Source organism: Hyperolius riggenbachi, chromosome 9 (genome assembly GCF_040937935.1).
Source record: "Hyperolius riggenbachi isolate aHypRig1 chromosome 9, aHypRig1.pri, whole genome shotgun sequence".
NCBI lineage: Eukaryota > Metazoa > Chordata > Amphibia > Anura > Hyperoliidae > Hyperolius > Hyperolius riggenbachi.
This window is the reverse complement of record NC_090654.1, coordinates 270977704-271000392: the sequence shown is the minus strand read 5'-3', so window position 1 is coordinate 271000392 and position 22689 is coordinate 270977704. Positions and strand designations below refer to the sequence as shown.

The 22689-nt window shown below is 46.6% G+C and overlaps 1 protein-coding gene across 5 annotated transcripts in view; it reads left to right on the top strand.

Moving 5' to 3' along the window:
* The first annotated feature begins 6888 nt into the window (after nucleotides 1–6888).
* The window catches only part of EML5 (EMAP like 5), a 255544-nt gene continuing 239743 nt past the window's right edge, over nucleotides 6889–22689 (top strand). For all 5 annotated transcript variants that reach the window (XM_068254559.1, XM_068254558.1, XM_068254557.1 and 2 more), the window contains exon 1: nucleotides 6889–7262. In XM_068254559.1, the coding sequence (XP_068110660.1) occupies nucleotides 7066–7262 (197 nt within the window). In that variant the 5' untranslated portion in view covers nucleotides 6889–7065. The remainder of the gene's footprint in view (nucleotides 7263–22689) is intronic.

The following is a 22689-nucleotide window of genomic DNA, read 5'->3' as shown; positions in this document are numbered from 1 at the left end:
TGTAGTCGTGTGGCCTCAAAGGTTCTTACACACATCCAATTTTGATTAGACAATTTTTACTATTTTCATGTAGTATGAGGACTTACCTATACAATCTGTTCGTAGTAGTTAAAATCTGTTGACCCTCAGGCTGTTTTCACACCAGAAACCAGCGTCAGCGATGCGGTATGTCGCGCCCGACGCACCACATCGCACTGTTGAAAAACAGGCCTTCAGGCAAGCAATAGCGCGGTGTTCCCTGTCTGGCCACCGGCCAAGCAGGAAGTGACATGCGTATGATGCGCGCTTGTTGTCACTTCCTGCTTCCGGTATGCGGAAGTGTATTGTTTAAAAACACTTCCACGTCGCATTGATCATTTTTTAAACATCCACGCGTCGCCATAGACTAACATGACTTCTGGGCTGATACAGATCTCCCCAACTTGATGCAGCACTGCGTCACAGTGTAATTTGATCTCTCAGTTGTGTCAACTGCCTTACTCGGCAGAGCAGCTAATTTGTAAACACAGGACGTAAACCCTATGCCTGCTTCCATTAAAGCAGGAAGGAGACCAGTGGCGTAGCTAAGGAGCTATGGGCCCCAGTGCAAGTTTTACATGGGGCCCCCCCAAGCACTCTATACATAACAATTGATACGGCACACCAAAACCTGCCAATGGCAGCTACAGTGTCAGAGGTACAAGAAGGGGGCGGGGAACAGTTTGTTACTGATTACCCCCAAGCACTCTATACATAGCAATCCCTGCCAATGGCAGCTACAGTGTCAGAGGTACAAGAAGGGGGCGGGGAACAGTTTGTTACTGATTACCCCCAAGTACTCTATACATAGCAATCCCTGCCAATGGCAGCTACAGTGTCAGAGGTACAAGAAGGGGGCGGGGAACAGCTTGTTACTGATTACCCCCAAGCACTCTATACATAGCAATCCCTGCCAATGGCAGCTACAGTGTCAGAGGTACAAGAAGGGGGCGGGGAACAGTTTGTTAATGATTACCACTATTCAACGTATCTATAGAAGTGATTATTATGAGCCCAAGGGCCCCGATGCGGTGGTTACCTCTGCACCCCCTATTGCTATGCCACTGAAGGAGACACACTGCAGATTTATTGCAGGATTTGTATCAGATGTAACAAATGAATGTTTTTCTTTAAAGGTTATTGTGCTGTTGCTTATTTTTTAGAGCAGAGAAGAAGTTCTGAGTTCAGGTCCACTTTAAATGGACTGGAGACGTGTGCTACAAATAGCACAGAATAGTGATAAACGGATCGTTTTTTTCTCCTAAAAAACGGATCAGTTTAACGCTCCCTGCACACTGCAAATCCGTTGTGCGATTCCGATTTTCAATTCCGATTTTCCCTGAATACATTCAACAGAAAAATGGATAAAAAAAATGCAGCATGCAGTAAAGAATAAAAATCGGAATTGGATGTAAAAACCGATTAAAAATCGGAATCAGAATCACATGCAGTGTGCAGGGAGCCTGACCTGTTCTGTACCAGCAGTCTCTGCCCCCTTAAGGACCAGAGACTGCTGGGTACAGTAAAGTGGCACAAAACGGCGCTTACTGACGAATCTCCGCACAGCCCTGCTGCTCTCAACGCTTGCCCATCACCGCAGGTTTCTCTCTCAGCCGTCTCTATGACAGCAGAGTGCTGTGCGCCGGTCAGGAGCTACTTTGATTGGCTCCTGACCCTGTCAATCAATGTAAGCCGATGGGATTGGCTTACAGTGATGACAGGTCCAGGAGCCAATGAAAATGGCTCTTGACAGGCTCACACAGCTCTGCCGTCATATAGTACAGCAGGAGGGGCGTGACTGTCTGTGCGGCGAGGATTGCCGAAATCTACGTCCTGTCAGATCCACGCTGCCACACGCAGGGCGTAGATTTCACCTGCATCGGTCTGGAAAAGGTTAAAATAGACACGTTGGGATCCGCTGCAAGTGTGAACCGGCTCTTACCCAGGTCTTCCCTGTGAAGTAATCTTTGCACTCCTCAGTTCCCTGCACTGCAGACACATGTTTCACTCGTGCTTTTGGCTGTTGCTGGATCCTCTGGATGTACAGTTTTTAGCCCTTGATAAAGCTAACCCGAGAAAGAACAGGAAGACACTTGCAGGAAATAAATAAGGTTTGACAGGGAATGGAGAAATTCAATTTGCTGAATGGTGGAGGCAGGACAGCTGTGCACACAGACTCTATTCTCAGCTGGTAATAGACTGCACAATGCCGCCTGCCTGCTGTGACTCTGCCCATTCTGCAGCAATCCAGGGTGGTGTCTCTCTATGGATGTCCTCTCATTACTGGATTCTGCGGAGTTCCCAAAGAAATCTCCCAAAAGGCCGCAATCTCGCTAATGGCAGCTGGAGCTGTACCTGTAATGAAATCACTTAATCCACCACTTCAATAACACCATTAACAGATGTGAATAAAATGAATGATCTCATCACAATGGCAAGCTGCAGAGGACGGGATCACCTATGAAAAGGAACCCGACGTGCGAGATCCTATGTAAGCTGCCATATTTATTTCCTTTTAAACAATACCAGTTGCCTGGCAGTGCAGCTGATCTTTCTGGTCAGTAGGGTCTAAATCACATAGCTGAAACATGCATGCAGCTAATCTTGTCAGATTTGTCATAGACTTCTGATCTGCATGCTTGTTCATGGTCTATGGCTACAAGTAATAGTGTCACAGGATCAGCAGGACAGCCAGGCAATGCAAATTATTTAAAAGGAAAAAAAAAAACATGTCAGCCTCCATATCCCCCTCACATCGCGTTCCCTTTAAGGGCTTGTTCACACAATCAGCGTTTGCTTATTTATTTTTAAGCGCTGGCGATTTTGCTAATCGTCCTAAAAGTGCTTGTGTAGTGATCTCCTATGACAGTGTTCACATGTAAGTGTTTCGATTTCATTGAAATCGCAAACACGCTACATGTATAATTTTCTGAGCGCTTTGGCTCAATGGAAGGTATAGGGAAATCGCAAAGCGCTTGAAAAGCACTTTGTATAGCGATTTCCTGAGAGCTTTTATGAATAAATACTTTGTATTTATTCATTTCTGGGTTACAGAGTTCACCTCCTGACTGATGTCAGGAAGTGAAAAAAATCATCGCTAAGCAAAAGCGCTTAGAAAATCGCTTTTCTAAGCTCAAATTGCAGGGAAAAGCTCTTCAAAAATCACAGTATAAATCGCTCAGCGCTTATGATAGCGCTGGCGATTTATAATGTTAGCAAAGCCTTAGGGTAGTAACACTAACAGACTAGGCAGAATCGCAAATGCCTTTTCCACTATGTGCTATAGGGAAACTCATGCGATTCTGCCTAGTGTGTTGTGTTCCTTTCCTAATAGACAGCTGTACCGAAGGGGATAAGGAGGCTGCCATATTTATTTTCTTTTAAGCAATACCAGTTGCCTGGCTATCCTGCGGATCCTCTGCCTCTAATACTTTTAGCCATAGCCCCTGAACAAGCATGCAGCAGATCAGACATTTCTGACATTATTGTCAGATCTGACAAGATTAGCTACATGCTTGTTTCTAGTGTTATGCAGACACTACTGCAGCCAAATAGATCAGCAGGGCTGCCAGGCAACCGGTATTCTTTAAAAGGAAATAAATATGGCAGCCTCCATATTCTGCTTACTTCACTATTGTCAATTACAATGCAATGCAATGGGGGCGTTTGAAGGGGTCAAACCAGGCAGATGAATATCCTCTTTCTGTGTTCCAGAATCTCCAGACATGCCGGTCTGTTCCCTGAGTTCTCAAAGTCCCTCTGCATCTTATTGTGAATTGAGGAGCGGGCGATGGTCACATGACTGATCACATGACTCCCCTGATCTCTCGCACACAAGGAGATGAAAAGAGCGAATGAAATAATGAAATCCTATTTAATCCTCTAATGAAAAGAGATACGTTATTAAGGTCATCTATTACCCAGGGGGGCCCGGGGGAACGCCGCATGGCTGCCGGAACGTTCCGCCCGCACATTACACTTTTATTGGCAAAGACTGATGCAACCGACAATATTCAAAAACACTGACTTTTTCTAGAAGCTTTTATTTAGCTACAGTCACAAATACAGAGGTAGAAGTCAGTGGCGTAGGTAAGGAGTAATGGGCCCCAGTGTGAATTTTACATTGGGACATTCTAAAGTTACTGGATATTACATAATGAATAAAATTGCCTATGCTTTACAGTATTACTTCCTAAATGATCTAATCAGTGTTTGTAAAATCTTTCCTCACCCCATTTACAAATTTGTCACAGGTGCGGAATGTTTGTTTACTAGGTGTTCCAAAGTCAGTAGAAATAATACCTGGTCTCCCAGAATGTTCTGGGGAGGAGAATTCTGCATAACAGCCTAAGCTTAACAATTACGCAGTACGCGGCAATCGTGGTTCAGCCAGCAATACGTGATAATTCAGGGTCTGGCCAGCAGCAGCGACCCCAAAGCACTCTTCCGACCACTTTGGGGTCGCTGCTGCTTGCCAGACCCTGAATCATCGCATACTGCTGGCTGGACCATGATTACCGCGTACTACGTAATTTCAGGGTCGCTGATGCTGGCTGGAGGGGACCAAGAGGACGTTGTGGGCACAAGACAAGTCCAAGGGGCTGGAAGAAGCCCTAGGTAAGTTAAAATCATTATTTTTCTCTTAAAGCAAACCTGAACTGAAAATCAAAAATAAACATACACACGTCATACTTACCTCCGGTGTTGTCTACTCATCAATCTGGAAAAGTGTTTATGCAAAACACAAAATAGTCAACGCGTTTCCCGGGCCTGATTCCTCAGATCAATACAGAGTGCCTTGCAGCAAGATGAATGGGATAGGGCTGCCTCTGATAGCGTTAAATACTTTTCCAGTACTACTGGCATTGTTTCTCGTCAGGAGAGGTAAGAGATTACCTCTCATTCTTATTTAAACTATTAGAAGTTTATATATATTTTTACACTTGGGCACCTCCATCCTTACGAGTATCCAGATAAACCTCCTTTGGAGACAATAGTTTTTTCCCTAAAAACTACAATCCTGGACCTGGAAAACTGAGTGGGGACGGTTAATTTCCCACACACAGAAACCCTCTTATAATCAGCTTCCCATGCTTGCAATAAGTATTGCATTGCAAAGATGCCTACCACTTATACACACGCACACATAAATAAAGGCTTTCTAGATATTTCTGAAAGAGGATGGAATTAATTGAGGAGCTCAGGCAAAACAAAAGTCATACGGTTCTTCCCATCTCACAGGAACTGATCTGTGGAAGAACAGCGCAAATAAATGACAAGTAGCACTTCCAGCCTGGTAAATATTCCCCATTATATAAAGTTTAGAACTAATATTTAGTTAATATTGAGTACATTTGTGGCTGGTTGAAGTGTGAACATTGTAGTTCAGCAGCCACTGAGGGAAGATGCTGTTTCAGCACAGCATTGCTGGGACTTGTGGTTGCCCAGCTAATTACCTAATTTTACTACTCTACTACCTAGTTATAGACCCACTGCTGGGATTTGTAGTTCCATAGCATATTGATAACCTCAGTCACCATGCTGGGACCTGTGTTTCACTGCTGGGATTTGTAGTTCCTCAGCATATTGATAGCCTCATGTGATCATGTCACCATGCTGGGACCTGTAGTTCACTGCTGGGATTTGTAGTTCCTCAGCATACTGATAGCCTCAGGTGATCATGTCACCATGCTGGGACCTGTAGTTCACTGCTGGGATTTGTAGTTCCTCAGCATACTGATAGCCTCAGGTGATCATGTCACCATGCTGGGACCTGTAGTTTACTGCTGGGATTTGTAGTTCCACAGCATATTGATAGCCTCAGGTGATCATGTCACCATGCTGGGACCTGTAGTTCATTGCTGGGATTTGTAGTTCCTCTGCATATTGATAGCCTCAGGTGATCATGTCACCATGCTGGGACCTGTAGTTTACTGCTGGGATTTGTAGCTCCACAGCATATTGATAGCCTCAGGCGATCATGTCACCATGCTGGGACCTGTAGTTCACTGCTGGGATTTGTAGTTCCTCTGCATATTGATAGCCTCCGGTGATCATGTCACCATGCTGGGACCTGTAGTTCACTGCTGGGATTTGTAGTTCCTCTGCATATTGATAGCCTCAGGTGATCATGTCACCATGCTGGGACCTGTAGTTTACTGCTGGGATTTGTAGTTCCACAGCATATTGATAGCCTCAGGTGATCATGTCACCATGCTGGGACCTGTAGTTCACTGCTGGGATCTGTAGAGCAGAGGCAGGAGAGCCTCAGTATTTTCAGCTTCTCATTTCTTCTACATCTGTATGAGAAGCACAGGTGGTTCCCTGCTGACACAGAAAATCTCCCTTTGGGATCTGGTCGCTCCCAGTCTCCGACCACCACCACACCACCAACTGCAGTGCCCAGCAGGATAGCTGTGATCTCTTCTCGGGAGGTTCCCCCTCTATGACGTGTCTAGCAATATGACACTTTTCTCCCAGTAGAGTCATTGCTACTGTGACTTTAATTCCCGTCCAGGCAGAGGAATGAGTGAGTGGGTCGTGCAGAAAAGTCGGTTGTGATTGGACGTAACTCCCGTCTATCTGTACAGATAGCCAATAAGAATGAGGCAGGGGCGGGGCGCTCTGCACAGGTAGTCAGTGAAGACGTGCAGGGGCGGAGAGGCAGCGAGTGAAGGAGGGGTCAGGGGCGTGGCGTGCTGTTCAGTCAGCAAGGGAGTGAGGAGGAGTCAAGGGCGGGGCGCGCTGTACAGTCAGCCAGTGAGGAGGAGTCAGGGCCGGGGTGCGCTGTACAGTCAGCCAGTAAAAAGGAGTCGGGGGCGGGACGCACTGTGCAGTCAGCCAGTGAGGAGGAGTCAGGGGCGGGGGGCACTGGATAGGCGGAGCTGGGGAGCTGCAGGGCTGGAGGAGGCCGGAGGAGGTTCAGCACCGAGGACAGCGGCCAGCAGCAGCACCATGCGCATCGCCTGCAGCGGCTTCTCCCCGACCTGCTCCGGATAGACGGCCTCCTCCCACCCGAGCCACCCTCCGAGCAGCACCAGGGGGGAGATGAGCGACCGCACTGCCCCCAACTGCCACCTCCGCCTGGACTGGGTGTACGGCTACCGGGGCCACCAGTGCCGCAACAACCTCTACTACACGGCGGCCAAGGAGATCGTCTACTTCGTGGCGGGGGTTGGGGTGGTCTACAACACCCGGGAGCACAAGCAGAAATTCTACATGGGCCATAATGACGATATCATCAGGTAGGGGGGAGTGGTGGGCTCCAGCCTGGGGAGGACAGGGACAGCAATGAGGGGCAATAACCTGTGGAGGACAGGGGGCAGTAATGAGGGGCACCAGCCTGTGGAGGACAGGGGACAGTAATGAGGGGCACCAGCCTGTGGAGGACAGGGGACAGTAATGAGGGGCACCAGCCTGTGGAGGACAGGGGGCAGTAATGAGGGGCACCAGCCTGTGGAGGACAGGTGGCAGTAATGAGGGGCTCCAGCCTAGGGAGGACAGGGGGCAGTAATGAGGGGCACCAGCCTCTGGAGGACAGGGGGCAGTAATGAGGGGCACCAGCCTGTGGAGGACAGGGGGCAGTAATGTGGGGCACCAGCCTGTGGAGGACAGGGGACAGTTACGAGGGGCACCAGCCTGTGGAGGACAGGTGGCAGTAATGAGGGGCACCAGCCTCTGGAGGACAGGGGGCAGTAATGAGGGGCTCCAGCCTGGGGAGGACAGGGGGCAGTAATGAGGGGCACCAGCCTGTGGAGGACAGGGGGCAGTAATGAGGGGCTCCAGCCTGGGGAGGACAGGGGGCAGTAATGAGGGGCTCCAACCTGGGGAGGACGGGGCAGTAATGATGGGCACCAGCCTGTGGAGGACAGGGGGCAGTAATGAGGGACTACAGCCTGGGGAGGACAGGGGGCAGTAATGAGGGGCACCAGCCTGGGCAGGACAGGGGGCAGTAATGAGGGGCACCAGCCTGTGGAGGACAGGGGGCAGTAATGAGGGGCAATAACCTGTGGAGGACAAGGGGCAGTAATGAGGGGCAATAACCTGTGGAGGACAGGTGGCAGTAATGAGGGGCACCAGCCTCTGGAGGACAGGGGTCAGTAATGAGGGGCTCCAGCCTGTGGAGGACAGGTGGCAGTAATGAGGGGCACCAGCCTGTGGAGGACAGGGGGCAGTATTGAGGGGCTCCAGCCTGGGGAGGACAGGGGGCAGTAATGAGGGGCTCCAGCCTGAGATGGACAGGGGGCAGTAATGAGGGACACCAGCCTGGGGAGGACAGGGGGCAGTAATGAGGGGCTCCAGCCTGGGATGGACAGGGGGCAGTAATGAGGGGCACCAGTCTGGGGAGGACAGGGGGCAATAATGAGGGGCTCCAGCCTGTGGAGGACAGGGGGCAGTAATTGGGAGCACCATCTTGGTTGGGGGGCAGTAATGAGGAGCACCCACATGGGTAGGACGTGGTGGCTGTAATAGGGGGCACCAGCCTGTGGAGAACAGGGGGCAATAATGAGGGGCACCAGCCTGTGGAGGACAAAGTGGCTGTAATGGGGGGCACCAGCCTATGTGGGGCACAGGTGGCAGGCTGGTGCCTGGGGAAGGGAGGCAGTAAAGAAGGGTATCAGCTTTGAGAGGAGGGGGGGGGGGGGCAGAAATGGTAGGCACCGGCCTGGGGAGGATGGGGGGGGGGCAGAAAGGGAGGGCATCAGCTTTGAGAGGAGAGGGGACAGTAATTTTGGGCACCAGGCTGGGGGCGGATGGGGGTAGTAATTGGAGGCACCAGCCTGGGGAGGGCAGAGGGGGGGGGGGGGGCAGTAATGCAGGGCACCAGCTTGGGGAGGATGGGGGTCAATAATGGGCAGCACCACCCTGGGGGAGGATGGGGGACACCAGCCTGGGGAGGACAGGGGATAGGTAGATCTGTCTGAGGCAATGGAAATTTCCATCACCCCAAGTACTCAGTACATTGTTTTCTATCTATCTGCCTATATACTCCGTGTAGCTATCTGTCTGTTCAGACTGTCTATTATTTTTTTTTAATAATAGCGATTTAAAATGTCCTTATCTTGCGTTACATGGTACAGAATAAGAAACAAACACAAGTACACAAAAATATAGACATTGGTATAGATACTGGTATGAAATAAAAAAGTGATAGACAATATAACTGTTATAGTGGCAAATATATTGTGGTTAACTAAATACATGAACTTACAAGAAACAAAAGTCTGAGAGCTCTGCCCTTGCAAGCTCACAATCTAAATGAATAGGGAGATAACAAGGTTTTCATCCTGAGTTTTTTTTCTTTCTTTAGTTTACTCAGGAAGCAGCACAGCTTGTCCAGTGTCTGAAGGGAATGTCCAAGCTTAGATTGTATGCTTGGCTGAGAAGAAGTATTTTTAAGGATATGCATGAAGGTTGCAAGGGTTGGAGAGTGACCGATGTGTATTGGAAGGATATTCTAGAGGAGGGGAGAGGCTTGTGAGAAGCCCTGTATACTTGAATACAGTCTATCTACCTATCTATTCTGTCTGTCCATCTCTATGCATACTATTAATGCACCAGTAGTCTCACACAGTATTCAGAAAGCATTTTCAGACACACATTGCAAGCAACACACTACAACAAACCTGCATCACCCTCCGACCATATTAGGCTACACACCTGAAGAAGGACAAGTGTGTCCGCAACATTTCCCAGTTTGAAGTCTGTATATTGTCACCTCTATATCAACTTTTGGTCCAAAGTTGACTGAGGCTCTGTAACAATTATCAGAAATACCACTGCCCAGGGTAATATCTCTTTTAAAATACCCCAGAATATAGAGTTAAAGTCAATGGCAATTGTCAGTAAAAAAAAAAAAAAAAGAGCCAGATACTCACCTAAGGAGAGGGAAGGATCTGGGTCCTAATGAGCCTTCCCTCTCCTCTCCCGGTGCCCGTTCCAGCGCAGGATCCCTCATAGCAGCATTTAACCAATTTGGTCAGATGCTGCTGTCTACGCTGCCGAAGAGAGGCTTCGGAAGCTCAATACTGCGCAGTATGGAGCCGCCTGTCTTCGGGGGGACTCGGCTCCCGAAGGCTTCCGAAGTCCCACACGGCAGGGGATTCAAATGGGGAGGCTAGCGCTGCTTTAGGACCCAGAGCCTTCCCTCTCCTTAGGTAAGTATTTGGCTTTGTTTTTTAATTACGATTCCCAATGACTTTAAAGAGAAACTCCAACCTAGAATTGAACTTTATACCAATCAGTAGCTGATACCCCCTTTTACATGAGAAATATAATGCTTTTCACAAACAGACCATAAGGTGGCGCTGTATGACTAATTTTGTGCTGAAAACCCTCCCACAAGAAGCTCTGGGACCGCGGTACTTTTGGCAGTTTGTTACAATGTAACAAGGTTCACAGACAGGAAATAACTGTTTACAGCTGTCTCTAACAGCCAAAACAGGCCAAAACAAGCCAAAAAAGCTAGGAGCAGCTACATAACCTGCCCACAGTAAAAATGTCACCATGTAATAAATGTCAGAATGTAAATCGGGGAGAGGAAAGATTTTACAATGAGCAAACGCTGACTAAATCATTTATACATAATTATGGTAAAAATGAAGCACTTTTTTTACTACATTATTTTCACTGGAGTTCCTCTTTAAGTTGCCCATATATTACTGTATTTACTCGCATATAAGCCGACCCGCGTATAAGCCACAGTCCCCTCAAAAACAAGGAAAAGTGATTGACTCGCGTAAAAGCCCCCTCCACATAGCCAGATGTGCCCCAAGGATGATACAGCTGTGTCTCTAGACACCACTAGATGACATCATAGATATGAGACACAGCGATTGCCACACAGAAAGAATCCCCGATCATTGCACCGCTGACACGTTGCTTGCACGCTCCGCTCCACAAGCTAGGGGACACAGGTAATCTTGCACACCATGCTGCAGGGGATGGGGGGCACAGACACAGCAGAGAGCCAGCTGGCAAGAGCAGGATCACTATTGCACTATCCTTACGCTCCTCAGCCAGTAGCAAAACCTGCTCCACCATCCGTTCTGCTCCACTGACTCGCATATAAGCCTAGGGGGTAACTTTTCAGCACATTTTTTGTGCTGAAAAAGTAGGCTTATACAGTAACTTGATTTTCAGTCTGGAGATAAAAGCGGACCTGAACTCAGAACTTCCTCTCTGATCTAAAAGATAAGCAACAGCATAATAACCTTTAAAGAAAAACATTTATTTGTTACAGTTGATACAAGTCCTGCAATAAATCTGCAGCGTGTCTACTCCCTGCTGTCTTGGAAGCAGACATAGGGTTAACATCCTGTATCTACAAATGAGCTGCTATGCCGTAACAGTCAGCAGACACAGCTGCGAGATCAAATTACAACTTGTGATTTGTGACAGATAAGGCGGAATTAGACAGGCTGAATTCTCTTAATACATACAGGGTGCACTTCTCTCTGTTTTCCTCTCTGTCCTGTGCAAGAGTTCAGGTCCCCTTTAAGCAATTAACTTTATTGGGTGGTTGAAAACAGTGTGGTAGGTCGAAAGTGAATCAATTAGCGTCCCACACACTACAAGGAGATCCTGGCGATTTCTCCATCACTAATCGAGCTGAATGATGTTGAGCCTCCATGTTCTGGAACCAAAAATCGGTTCTTTATCGATTGATATTATGTGAATATTAGTGAATTCCTTTATGATCATCCAACATTTTCCATCCTTCTCGATCGAGTAAATATGAAGATTCAGATAGATATTGACCAATTTCTATTGATTGAGCAGAAGGAACATAATCTACTCTCTGCCAATCCGGTAACCTAATCAAATCGAACGGTCAATCAAACAAGAAAATCTAGTAGTTTATGGGCATCTTTAGTTGAACCTGGAGTATATTTTTGTGTTCAAAAACTAAGCTTTCCATCTGAAACAGCCTCTGATATTCTGTGACCTAAATAGATGAGAGCCCTGAGGATGAGGAAGGTTTTAAAGTGGATCTGAACTCTTGCATAGGACAAAAGGAGAACAGAGAAATGCACCCTGTATGTGTTTAGAGAGTTTAGCCTCTCTAAGGGCTCATTTACACTACATGCATTTTGTCATTTTTTTTAAGAGCTGGCGATTTTTCAAAATCGCCCTGAAAGCGCTTACACCATGAATCTCTATGAGAGAGTTCACATCTGAGCGATTCGTTTCCGATCCGCTCAGAAAAGCGGTGCTTGGGCCATTTTTGAGGCGATTTTGCCTCAATGGAAGGTATAGGAAAAACGCAAACGCTCATAAAATCACTTTGTGCAGTGATTGCGTTCATGCTTTTAAGAATAAATACATTATATTTATTCTTTTCCTGTATCTAATCACAACTGTAATTTGATCTCTCCCCGTGTTAGCTGCCTGCCGTGGCAGAGCAGCTAATTTGTAAACATGGGATGTTAAAAATATCTTTGCTTCCATGAAAGCAGGTAGTAGAAACACTGCAGGTTTATTGCAGGATTTGTATCAGCCGTAACAAAGAAATGTTTTTCTGTAAAGGTTAATATGCTGTTTCCTATCTTTTACAGCATAGAGTAAGTTCTGAGTTCAGGTCCGCTTTAAGGGGTCTAGTGTGTCCTGTAAGACACAGACAGACACCAGGGTAATCACATACCACCCACCCCGGGGAAAAAAAAACATCCTAGTGCAATAGTTGGCAAATTTTCTAATATTTGATTATAAAGTCGTAATTTCATTTAAAAGATAGGAACGTTAAAATCAACCAGCACCAGCATTTCTTCATTTTTAAGTAGATAAAAAAAATTGTCTCCCCCCCCCCCCCCGGAAATTGTTCTGTCCGTGCCCCCAGCAGACGCAGTTGTGAACTCTACATTGAAGAGATAGAATTCCCTCTGTGATAAAGAGTTAAGCTCGCCTGGGGATTATGTAAGCCCAGCCCACCCCGCAGCCCGGTCTTGCTGTGTCAGTGCCCAATCGCCGGGGCTGTCACCTTGGAGGGCGACTGTCACAGACCTTCCTCCCCCCACCCCATTCTGATAAGATGGACTGAGTAAGACCCTCATTGACAGTTGTAATGGTTTTCTAGTGAATGAGGATGTAATTTTGGTCATTGATCTAGAAGGACTGGGAGAATTGATATGTCTCAGTAGGTGTGTAGACACCACCTCCCCCATCCCACAGGGGGGCTTATGGGACAGTGTTTTGTGTTGATGCTTTTGTGACCTCATGTCCCCAACCATTACCAGGAGCAGAAATGGCTTCCTATGTGACTGGTACATAGACAGAGAGGTGTATATGTGTCTCCCTAAGTGTCAATTGCTTATTCTAAGGGGGAGGGAAATATATGGCATTGTGATAAGTTACCCTCCTTGCACCTAAAAGCTGAAACAGGGGGGCTTAGGGTATATTATTTCCTGAGAGGGTTTATGTGTTCTGGTGGGGAATGCAGGCTTTTGGGAACACCTCTGACTCCTTTAAAGATGCCTAACTCTCAAAACTTGCTGTACTGTTAATATTATTATTATTTAGTATTTATATATCGCCCACATCTTCCGCAGCGCTGTACAGAGTATAAAAAGTTTCACTTACCTGGAACTTCTACCGACCCCTTCAGACGTCCTGTGACCGCGGCAGGTCAAAACAGTACTCCGTTCCCCCGCCGCGGTGATGGCATGAGCGAGGACGCGCACAGGTGCAGCAGCCATCTACTAGAAATCGAAACTGAGCGGGGACCGGGGACCGTAGAATCGTTTTGAACCGCTGCGGGCGCAGGACGTCTGTAGGGGGCCGGTAGAAGCTCCAGGTAGGTGAAACTTTTTTTTTTCCCCCTTGGCTTTAGGTTCTAAAGCCACTATACTAATTAAATATACACAATACTAAATAAATATACAGTAAAGTCTCAGTTACCCGGAACTGACTGGGATCAGCTGATAAGGGTGCTTTCTGGTTGATTGAGACTCAATGTTAAAAATAGGCCGAACTAATACACTACTATACCCTACTCTATATACACTCTGTCTATATACACTCAACACAAACAGCCTAAGAAGTTGGCCTTTACCACTGGGAATACTGTGCTGCCAATGTTTTGTGCTGGTTGGTTGAGACTGCTGGTTTGTTGAGTTCCAGATAATCAGGACTCTACTGCATACACCCCCGAAAATAAGTCCTTGCATGATTTTTGAGGATGCTTCAAGTATAAGCCCTACTCCAAAAATAAGCTCTAGTTGCAGTTCATAAAAAAATGTCAAAGTAAATAGTATTTGGCAATTGAATGAAGCAGGACAGACAAGGATGCAGACACCCCCCCCCCCCCCCAAAGTATCAAACTCAAAAGACCCCCCCAAGACCCAAAACAAGAAGGGCTAGCAAGGTAAATGTATATTGTACAGGAGAGAGTCAGTTATGAGAAATTCATGATGGAATTCACACTTTGGAGAGTTGTGATGATGTTCTAAATTGTGATGACGTAACTATATTGATTTTTCTTGTTAAGTGTTGTTCATGGAAAAATAAGCCATTCCCTGAAAATAAGCCCCGACGCATCTTTTGTAGCAAAAATGTAATGTAAGACCTTGTCTTATTTTTTGGGATCTACTAATGTCCCTTTCTTCCACCCACTCCTGAAGTCCGTATTTAAAGTGGGATAAAACTCTGACATAACATTCAAGAAAAATGTGTTTTCCTACTTTTTATTACCAATACAATTACCATATTTGCTTTTGTGCACAAGTAATATTGCCTTTTTTACAAATTACATGTTCTCAAAGTAGAGTTTGTCTGCTCTGAAAGCTGCCATTGCATTTATTTATTGTATTTATAAAGCTCCAACATATTACGCAGCGCTGCATTTTATTCATAGCTGCTGTATTTATATATTAAAATCTAGCTATCTTTCTGATTCACAGCTTAGTGCAGTTCAGCTTCAGCACGCTGCTGGCTGTATACTAATTGTAGCAAAAGAGGAATGTAAACAAAATATAATGGTATCACCTCTTTGGTAGGGATGATCACATGCATGCAAATTCTTCCAAGTTGATGCAAATGTATTCAGCTTGAAAATGGACCAATCACTTTAACCTGGGTTTAAATTGATTGGTCAATTTTCAAACTGCATAATTTCACAAGAATTTGCATGTCATTGATCATCCCTAGTCTTTGGATGAGGCCAGAAGCTGCCCACTGAAGCAAAGAGCTTCCCACTGAAGAAGAAAGTGCTGTGTTTAACTGTTTGAATGCTGTTCTGCTACACCTTAATTTTTTTTATTTTTTTTTGTGGTAGTAGATTTTATGCTGTAAATAATTTTTTGTAGAACAAAGAGGAAATTTTTGAGTTGCATACCACTTTAAAGAAAACCTGTAACAAAAAAAAAACTCCCCTGGGGGGTACTCATCTCGGGTGGGGGGAGCCTCCGGATCCAATTGAGGCTTCCCCCATCCTCCTCGGTCCCACGGTGGCGGCGATAAATTATTATTTATTATTATTATTTATTGAATTTATAAAGCGCCAACATATTACGCAGCGCTGAAAAAGCTCCCCAAACAGCGGAGATGTAAATATTTACCTTCCCGGCTCCAGCGCAGGCACAGTATCGGCTCTTCACCTCGGAGATAGGCGGAAATAGCCGATCTGTGTCGGCCCGCTCTACTGCACAGGCGCAAGTCTCCTGTGCATGCGCAGTAGAGCGGACCCGACGGAGATCGACTATTTTTGCCTATCTGCGTGTGGAGAGCTGCAGCAGCGCCCCGTCAGGAAAGGTAAATAAATCAGCGCTTGTAAGGCTTGTCAAGCGAGGATTGCGGGACACTTCGGGGGAGCCAGCGCTGGATTGCCTGCAGCTACAGGGGAGGGGGAAGCCTCATTGGGACCCTGAGGCTTCCCCCCTACCGAGGTGAGTACCCCCCCAGGAGAACTTTTTTTTTTGTTACAGATTTTCTTTAATGTACAGTACTATTGCAACATAAAGCTAATATCTTCTGTTTTTCAATTCTATATACTGTATTTGCTGCCCTGTTATCTTTCAAAGCTTTATTGTCAAGTTCAATTACAGCGACAGTCTGCAGAGTCCCCGGAAATGATTTTTCATTATGCTGGCCTCCCCTCCCCCTTCGTGCAGGACGGAGGAAGTTTATGACTTTCCGGGAGCAGTAGCGTCTTTGCTCTGTTGAGTTATCTTGCTGTTGATGTAGAGATTTTGCAGTATCTGAAAATCATGAAAATACACTTCCAACTTTGTGCAATGGAAGTTGGCCGTTGTCGTGTACGAACGTAGAATTCTTGCTATTGATCTTATTCAGTGATTAATTTAGAAACAGCATGGAATGTATATCCTACTTAATGAAACGGCAGGTGTCTGCATCCACCTGCATCCGTGTGTATGAGTGCATTGCGCAGGCCCAGTGCTGTGTGCGTTGTAGTCAGGTGTGGGTCGAGGCCATGCATGGTGGGTTGTGGGCGCACGCGGAGGATCGCGGCCGTGCATGCTGGGTAGTGGGCGCAGGCGGGGGATCGCGGCCGTGCATGGTGGGTAGTGGGCGCAGGCGGGGTATGGCGGCCGTGCATGGTGTGTCGTGGGGGATCACAACCATGCATGGTGTGTCGTGGGGGATCACAACCATGCATGGTGGGTCGTGGGGGATCACAACCATGCATGGTGGTTCATAGCCACATGTGGGGAAGGCACTCAGGGAGGGGAATGAGATGCCTTTTTATCATCAGGCGCCTGTAGCCCAGTGCCTGCACTGCCTTATGGTAAATCCGGCCCTGCATGGCCCATGCCTCCTTAAAGGATACCCCAACTGAAATGTGACATAATGAGATAGACATTGGTATGTGCAGTGCCTAGCACACAAATAACTATGCTGTGTCCCTTTTTTCTTTCTCTGCCTGAAAGAGTTAAATATCAGGTATGTAAGTGGCTGACTCAGTCCTGACTCAGACAGGAAGTGACTACAGTGTGACCCTCACTGATAAGAAATTCCCCTTTTTTACCTCTTTCTTGCTCTCGGAAGCCATTTTCTGCTAGGAAAATGTTTTATAGTTGAAATTTCTTATCAGTAAGGGTCACACTGTAGTCACTTCCTGTCTGAGTCATGACTGAGTCAGCCACTTGCATACCTTATATTTAACTCTTTCAGGCAGAAAAAGAAAAAAAGGAACACAGCATAGTTATCTGTGTGCTAGGCACTGTACATACACATGTCTATCTCATTATGTCACATTTCAGTTGGGGTATCCTTTAACTGGGGATGGGGCCACCTTAACTGTGATCTGTTAGGTTTCATTCTTTAGGCTGAAGATTAGGTATACGTCTTGTTTCTACGGCAACCTGTCTGGCAGTGAATGGAGATGCTTCAGGCTGGCAGTTGGTTCTCCCTGGACTGTAGAGTAAAGTTTCAGGTCTGGGGCCGGCGTTATCCATCACATGATGTTTAAGGGTTTACCACTGAGCTTTCTGTTTCACTAACCTGCTGTACATACGTGGCGTGTTATACGTGGCGTGTTATACGTGTTATACGTGGTGTGTTACACATGGCGTGTTATACGTGGCGTGTTATACGTGGCGTGTTATACGTGGCGTGTTATACAAGGTGTGTTATACGTGGCGTGTTATACGTGGCGTGTTATACGTGGCGTGTTATACGTGGCGTGTTATACATGGTGTGTTATACGTAGCGTGTTATACATGGTGTGTTATACGTGGCGTGTTAGACGTGGCGCGTTAGACGTGGCGCGTTATACGTGGCGCGTTATACGTGGCGTGTTATACGTGACGTGTTATACGTGGCGTGTTATACATGGCGTGTTATACGTGGCTTTTTATACGTGGCTTGCTACACATGGTGTGTTATACGTGGCGTGTTATACATGGCGTGTTATACGTGGCTTTTTATACGTGGCTTGTTACACATGGCGTGTTATACGTGGCGTATTATACGTGGCGTATTATACGTGGCGTTATACGTTGCGTGTTATACGTTGCGTGTTATACGTTGCGTGTTATACGTTGCGTGTTATACGTTGCGTGTTATACGTGGCGAGTTATACGTGGCGTGTTACACGTGGTGTGCTATACGTGGCTTGTTACACATGGCGTGTTATACGTGGCGTGCTATACGTGGCGTGTTATACGTGGCGTGTTATACGTGGCGTGTTACACGTGGCGTGTTACACGTGGCGTGTTATATGTGGCGTGTTATATGTGGCGTGTTGCACGTGGCGTGTTATACGTGGCTTGTTACACATGGTGTGTTATACGTGGCTTGTTACACATGGTGTGTTATACGTGGCGTGTTAGACGTGGCTTGTTACACATGGTGTATTATACGTGGCGTGTTACACGTGGCGTGTTACACGTGGCGTGTTACACGTGGCGTGTTATACGTGGTGTGTTATACGTGGTGTGTTATACGTGGTGTGTTATATGTGGTGTGTTATACGTGGTGTGTTATACGTGGTGTGTTATACGTGGTGTGTTATACGTGGTGTGTTATACGTGGTGTGTTATACGTGGCGTGTTATACGTGGCGTGTTATACGTGGCGTGTTATACGTGGCGTGTTATACGTGGCGTGTTATACGTGGCGTGTTATACGTGGTGTGTTATACGTGGCGTGTTATACGTGGCGTGTTATACGTGGCTTGCTACAGCTGAGTGGATGAGAGCCATGTGCTGCACAGTGGCAGATTAGGTTACATTACGTGAAATGTGTGGGTAATGCTGTGCTATATGTTTAGTCAGATAGGAGGGTGGCGTCATAGAATGTTTTCATCCTTACAAGGCCTCTGTTGTATGTTACAAGTATGCTGTTTGTGGAGTGTGTATGCTGTGTGTCATCTGTGTGACGTACGTGTGAGGTGTGTGTGCCCGGTCTTCCGATGCACAAGAGTCTTAAAGTGACAGGAATGTGGATATACTGGGTGCAGGTTTTTGTGCTTCTGTTTCCAGTACTTCAAATCCAGGTGTATGATGCTACTGGCTGCATGCTTGTTCCAGGTATGATGCCACTGGCTGCATGCTTGTTCCAGGTATGATGCTACTGGCTGCATGCTTGTTCCAGGTATGATGCCACTTGCTGCATGCTTGTTCCAGGTATGATGCCACTTGCTGCATGCTTGTTCTAGGTATGATGCCACTTGCTGCATGCTTGTTTCAGGTATGATGCCACTGCTGCATGCTTGTTCCAGGTATGATGCCACTGGCTGCATGCTTGTTCCAGGTATGATGCCACTGGCTGCGTGCTTGTTCCAGGTATGATGCCACTTGCTGCATGCTTGTTTCAGGTATGATGCCACTGCTGCATGCTTGTTCCAGGTATGATGCCACTGGCTGCGTGCTTGTTCCAGGTATGATGCCACTGGCTGCATGCTTGTTCCAGGTATGATGCCACTGGCTGCGTGCTTGTTCCAGGTATGATGCCACTTGCTGCATGCTTGTTTCAGGTATGATGCCACTGCTGCATGCTTGTTCCAGGTATGATGCCACTGGCTGCATGCTTGTTCCAGGTATGATGCCACTGGCTGCATGCTTGTTCCAGGTATGATGCCACTGCTGCATGCTTGTTCCAGGTATGATGCCACTGGCTGCATGCTTGTTCCAGGTATGATGCCACTTGCTGCATGCTTGTTCCAGGTATGATGCCACTTGCTGCATGCTTGTTTCAGGTATGATGCCACTGCTGCATGCTTGTTCCAGGTATGATGCCACTGGCTGCATGCTTGTTCCAGGTATGATGCCACTGCTGCATGCTTGTTCCAGGTATGATGCCACTGCTGCATGCTTGTTCCAGGTATGATGCCACTGGCTGCATGCTTGTTCCAGGTATGATGCCACTGGCTGCATGCTTGTTCCAGGTATGATGCCACTGGCTGCATGCTTGTAGAGTCTAGTAGTTTAAAGTGGTTGGAGTTTGCGCTCAGACATGATCGGTGATCAACATTGAAGTGGTAGGAGTTTGGAGTGATTATTATTATTATTATTTAGTATTTATATAGCGCTGACATATTACGCAGCGCTGTACAGTGTATATATATCTTGTCACTAACTGTCCCTCAAAGGAGCTCACAATCTAATCCCTACCATTGCCATATGTCTATATTATGTAGTGTAAGTACTGTAGTCTAGGGCCAATTTTAGGGGGAGCCAATTAACTTATCCATATGTTTTTGGAATGTGGGAGGAAACCCACGCAGACACGGAACATACAAACTCTTTGCAGATAGTGCCCTGGCTGGGATTCGAACCAGGGATCCAGCGCTGCAAGGCGAGAGAGTTAACCACTACGCCACCGTGCTGCCCCACCGTGCTGATGAGAAGTCAGTACTGAAGTAGAAAGAGTTTGTGGTCAGAGTGGGAGGCTCAGTATTGAAGTCGTTGGAGTTTGCGCTCAGAGTGGCTGGGGGCAATATTGAAGTGGTGTGAGTTTGCTTTCAGAGTGATGGTGGTCGGTATTGAAATTGTTAATTTTTGCACTCAGATTGACTTGAATCAGTATTAAAGTGGTTGGAATTTGTACTCAGATTGATGGGGGTCAGTATTAAAGTGTTTGGAGGTTGCGCTCAGTGGTGGGGTCAGTATTGAAGTTTTTGGAGTTTGCGTACTAAAGTGGTTGGAGTTTGCAGTCAGGATGGCCGAGGTCGGTATTGAAGTGGTAGGAGTTTGTGTTCAAAATATTGGGGGTCAGTATTGAAATGGTTGAATGTGCGCTCAGAATGGTGGGACTCAGTATTGGAGTGCTTTGAGTTTGTGCTCAGAGTAATGGGACTCAATATTGAAGTGGAGTTTGCGCTCAGTGGTCTGGGTGTCAGTATTGAAGTGGGAGGAGTTTTCACTCAGTGTGTGGGGGAGTCAGTATTGAAGTGGTAGGCGTTTGCGCTCAGTGTGTACAGAAGTCAGCAATGAAGTAGTTGTAGTTTGCGCTCAGAGTGGCAGGTGTCTATTGAAGGGGTTGGAGTTTTCCCTCAGAGTGATGGAGTCTGTCTGAAGTGGTTGGAGTTTGCGCTCAGATTTCTGGGGGTCACTATTGAAGTTAGTGGAGTATGTGCTGAGAGTGATGGGGCTCAGTATTGAAGTTAGTGCAGTATGTGCTGAGAGTAATGGGGGTCAGTATTGAAGTGGTTAGAGTTTGTGCTCAGCGTAGCAGCGGTCAGTATTGAAGTGTCCCCCTCTCGTAGTTTTACAGCGATCTCTTCCTCCAGCGCTCATTGCTGGAAGTATAAAAAGGATGCGGGTGGAAAGTCTTCCTCTATACGAGACAGTTAATGCATATTTCATGTAACACTGGCCTCAGCCAAACACTTGTCTCAATAGGCCAGTGAAACTGATCACCTCTGGAGGATGAGGAGGCGACAGCTGGTGGATAGAGAAGGTTCAGCACCGCTTGGTGTGGACAGCTCCCTGGCTCGCCTGCTGTACTTTCTGCCTCCTTATATAAGCCACATTCCTATATCACCTTACTGCCCCTCCCATCCGCCATCCACACACCATGTCCTCTGCATGGAGAGTCACATAAGGGTGAGCTACTGTCTGCAGGACTGACTGTCATGCAGCACGGCCCATGGACTCAAAGACAAGTCCTACATAGGCCTGGAACCCACTAGCAGCACTTTTCGAAGAGGAAAGAGGAACTGTAGTGAAAATAACATGAATAATATTGCTTCCTTTTTTACACTATTTTTGCAATATTTATTTATAGATTATTTAGTCAGTGTTTGCCCATTGTAAAATCTTTCCCTGATTTACATTCTGAAATGTATCACTGGCGGTGACAGCTTTAGTTCTATCATGTGATCTCTGCGGAAAGTTTGTTACTGATAGTTCTATACACAGAGGGGGCTTGCTTGGCAGTTGAAAAAACCTGTTATTTCCCACAATGCAACAAGGTTCACAGACAGCAAACTGTCAGGACCATGGCCATGACATCACACTGTGGGAGGGGTTTCCCCACAATATCAGCCATACAGACCTCCCTGATGATCTATTCTAGAAAAGGTAAAGATTTCTCATGGGAAAGGGGGTATCAGCAACTGAATGGGATGACGTTCAATGCTTGGTTAAAGTTCCTCTTTAAAGGGAACCCGAGGTGAGAGGGATATGGAGGCTACCATATTTATTTCCTTTTAAACAATACCAGCTGCCTGGCAGTCGTCCTGATCCTGTGTCTCTAATTCTTTTTTAGCCATTAACCCTTAACAAGCATGCAGCAGATCAGGTACTTTGAGTTTTTACTGGACTAGCCATATGCTTGCTCCAGGGTTTTAAGTCAGACACTTCTTACGCCAGAAGATCAACAGGACTGCCAGGTAACTGGCATTGTTTATTAGGTAATAAATATGGCTGCCTCAGTATCCCTCTCATCTTGGGTTCCCTTTAAAAACCTCTTGCTAATATAATGCTATGGGTGTGATCCCACTTAAAGAGAATCTGTATTGTTAAAATCGCACAAAAGTAAACATACCAGTGCGTTAGGGGACATCTCCTATTACCCTCTGTCACAATTTCGCCGCTCCTCGCCGCATTAAAAGTGGTTAAAAACAGTTTTAAAAAGTTTGTTTATAAACAAACAAAATGGCCACCAAAACAGGAAGTAGGTTGATGTACAGTATGTCCACACATAGAAAATACATTCATACACAAGCAGGCTGTATACACACTTCCTTTTGAATCTCAAGAGATCATTTGTG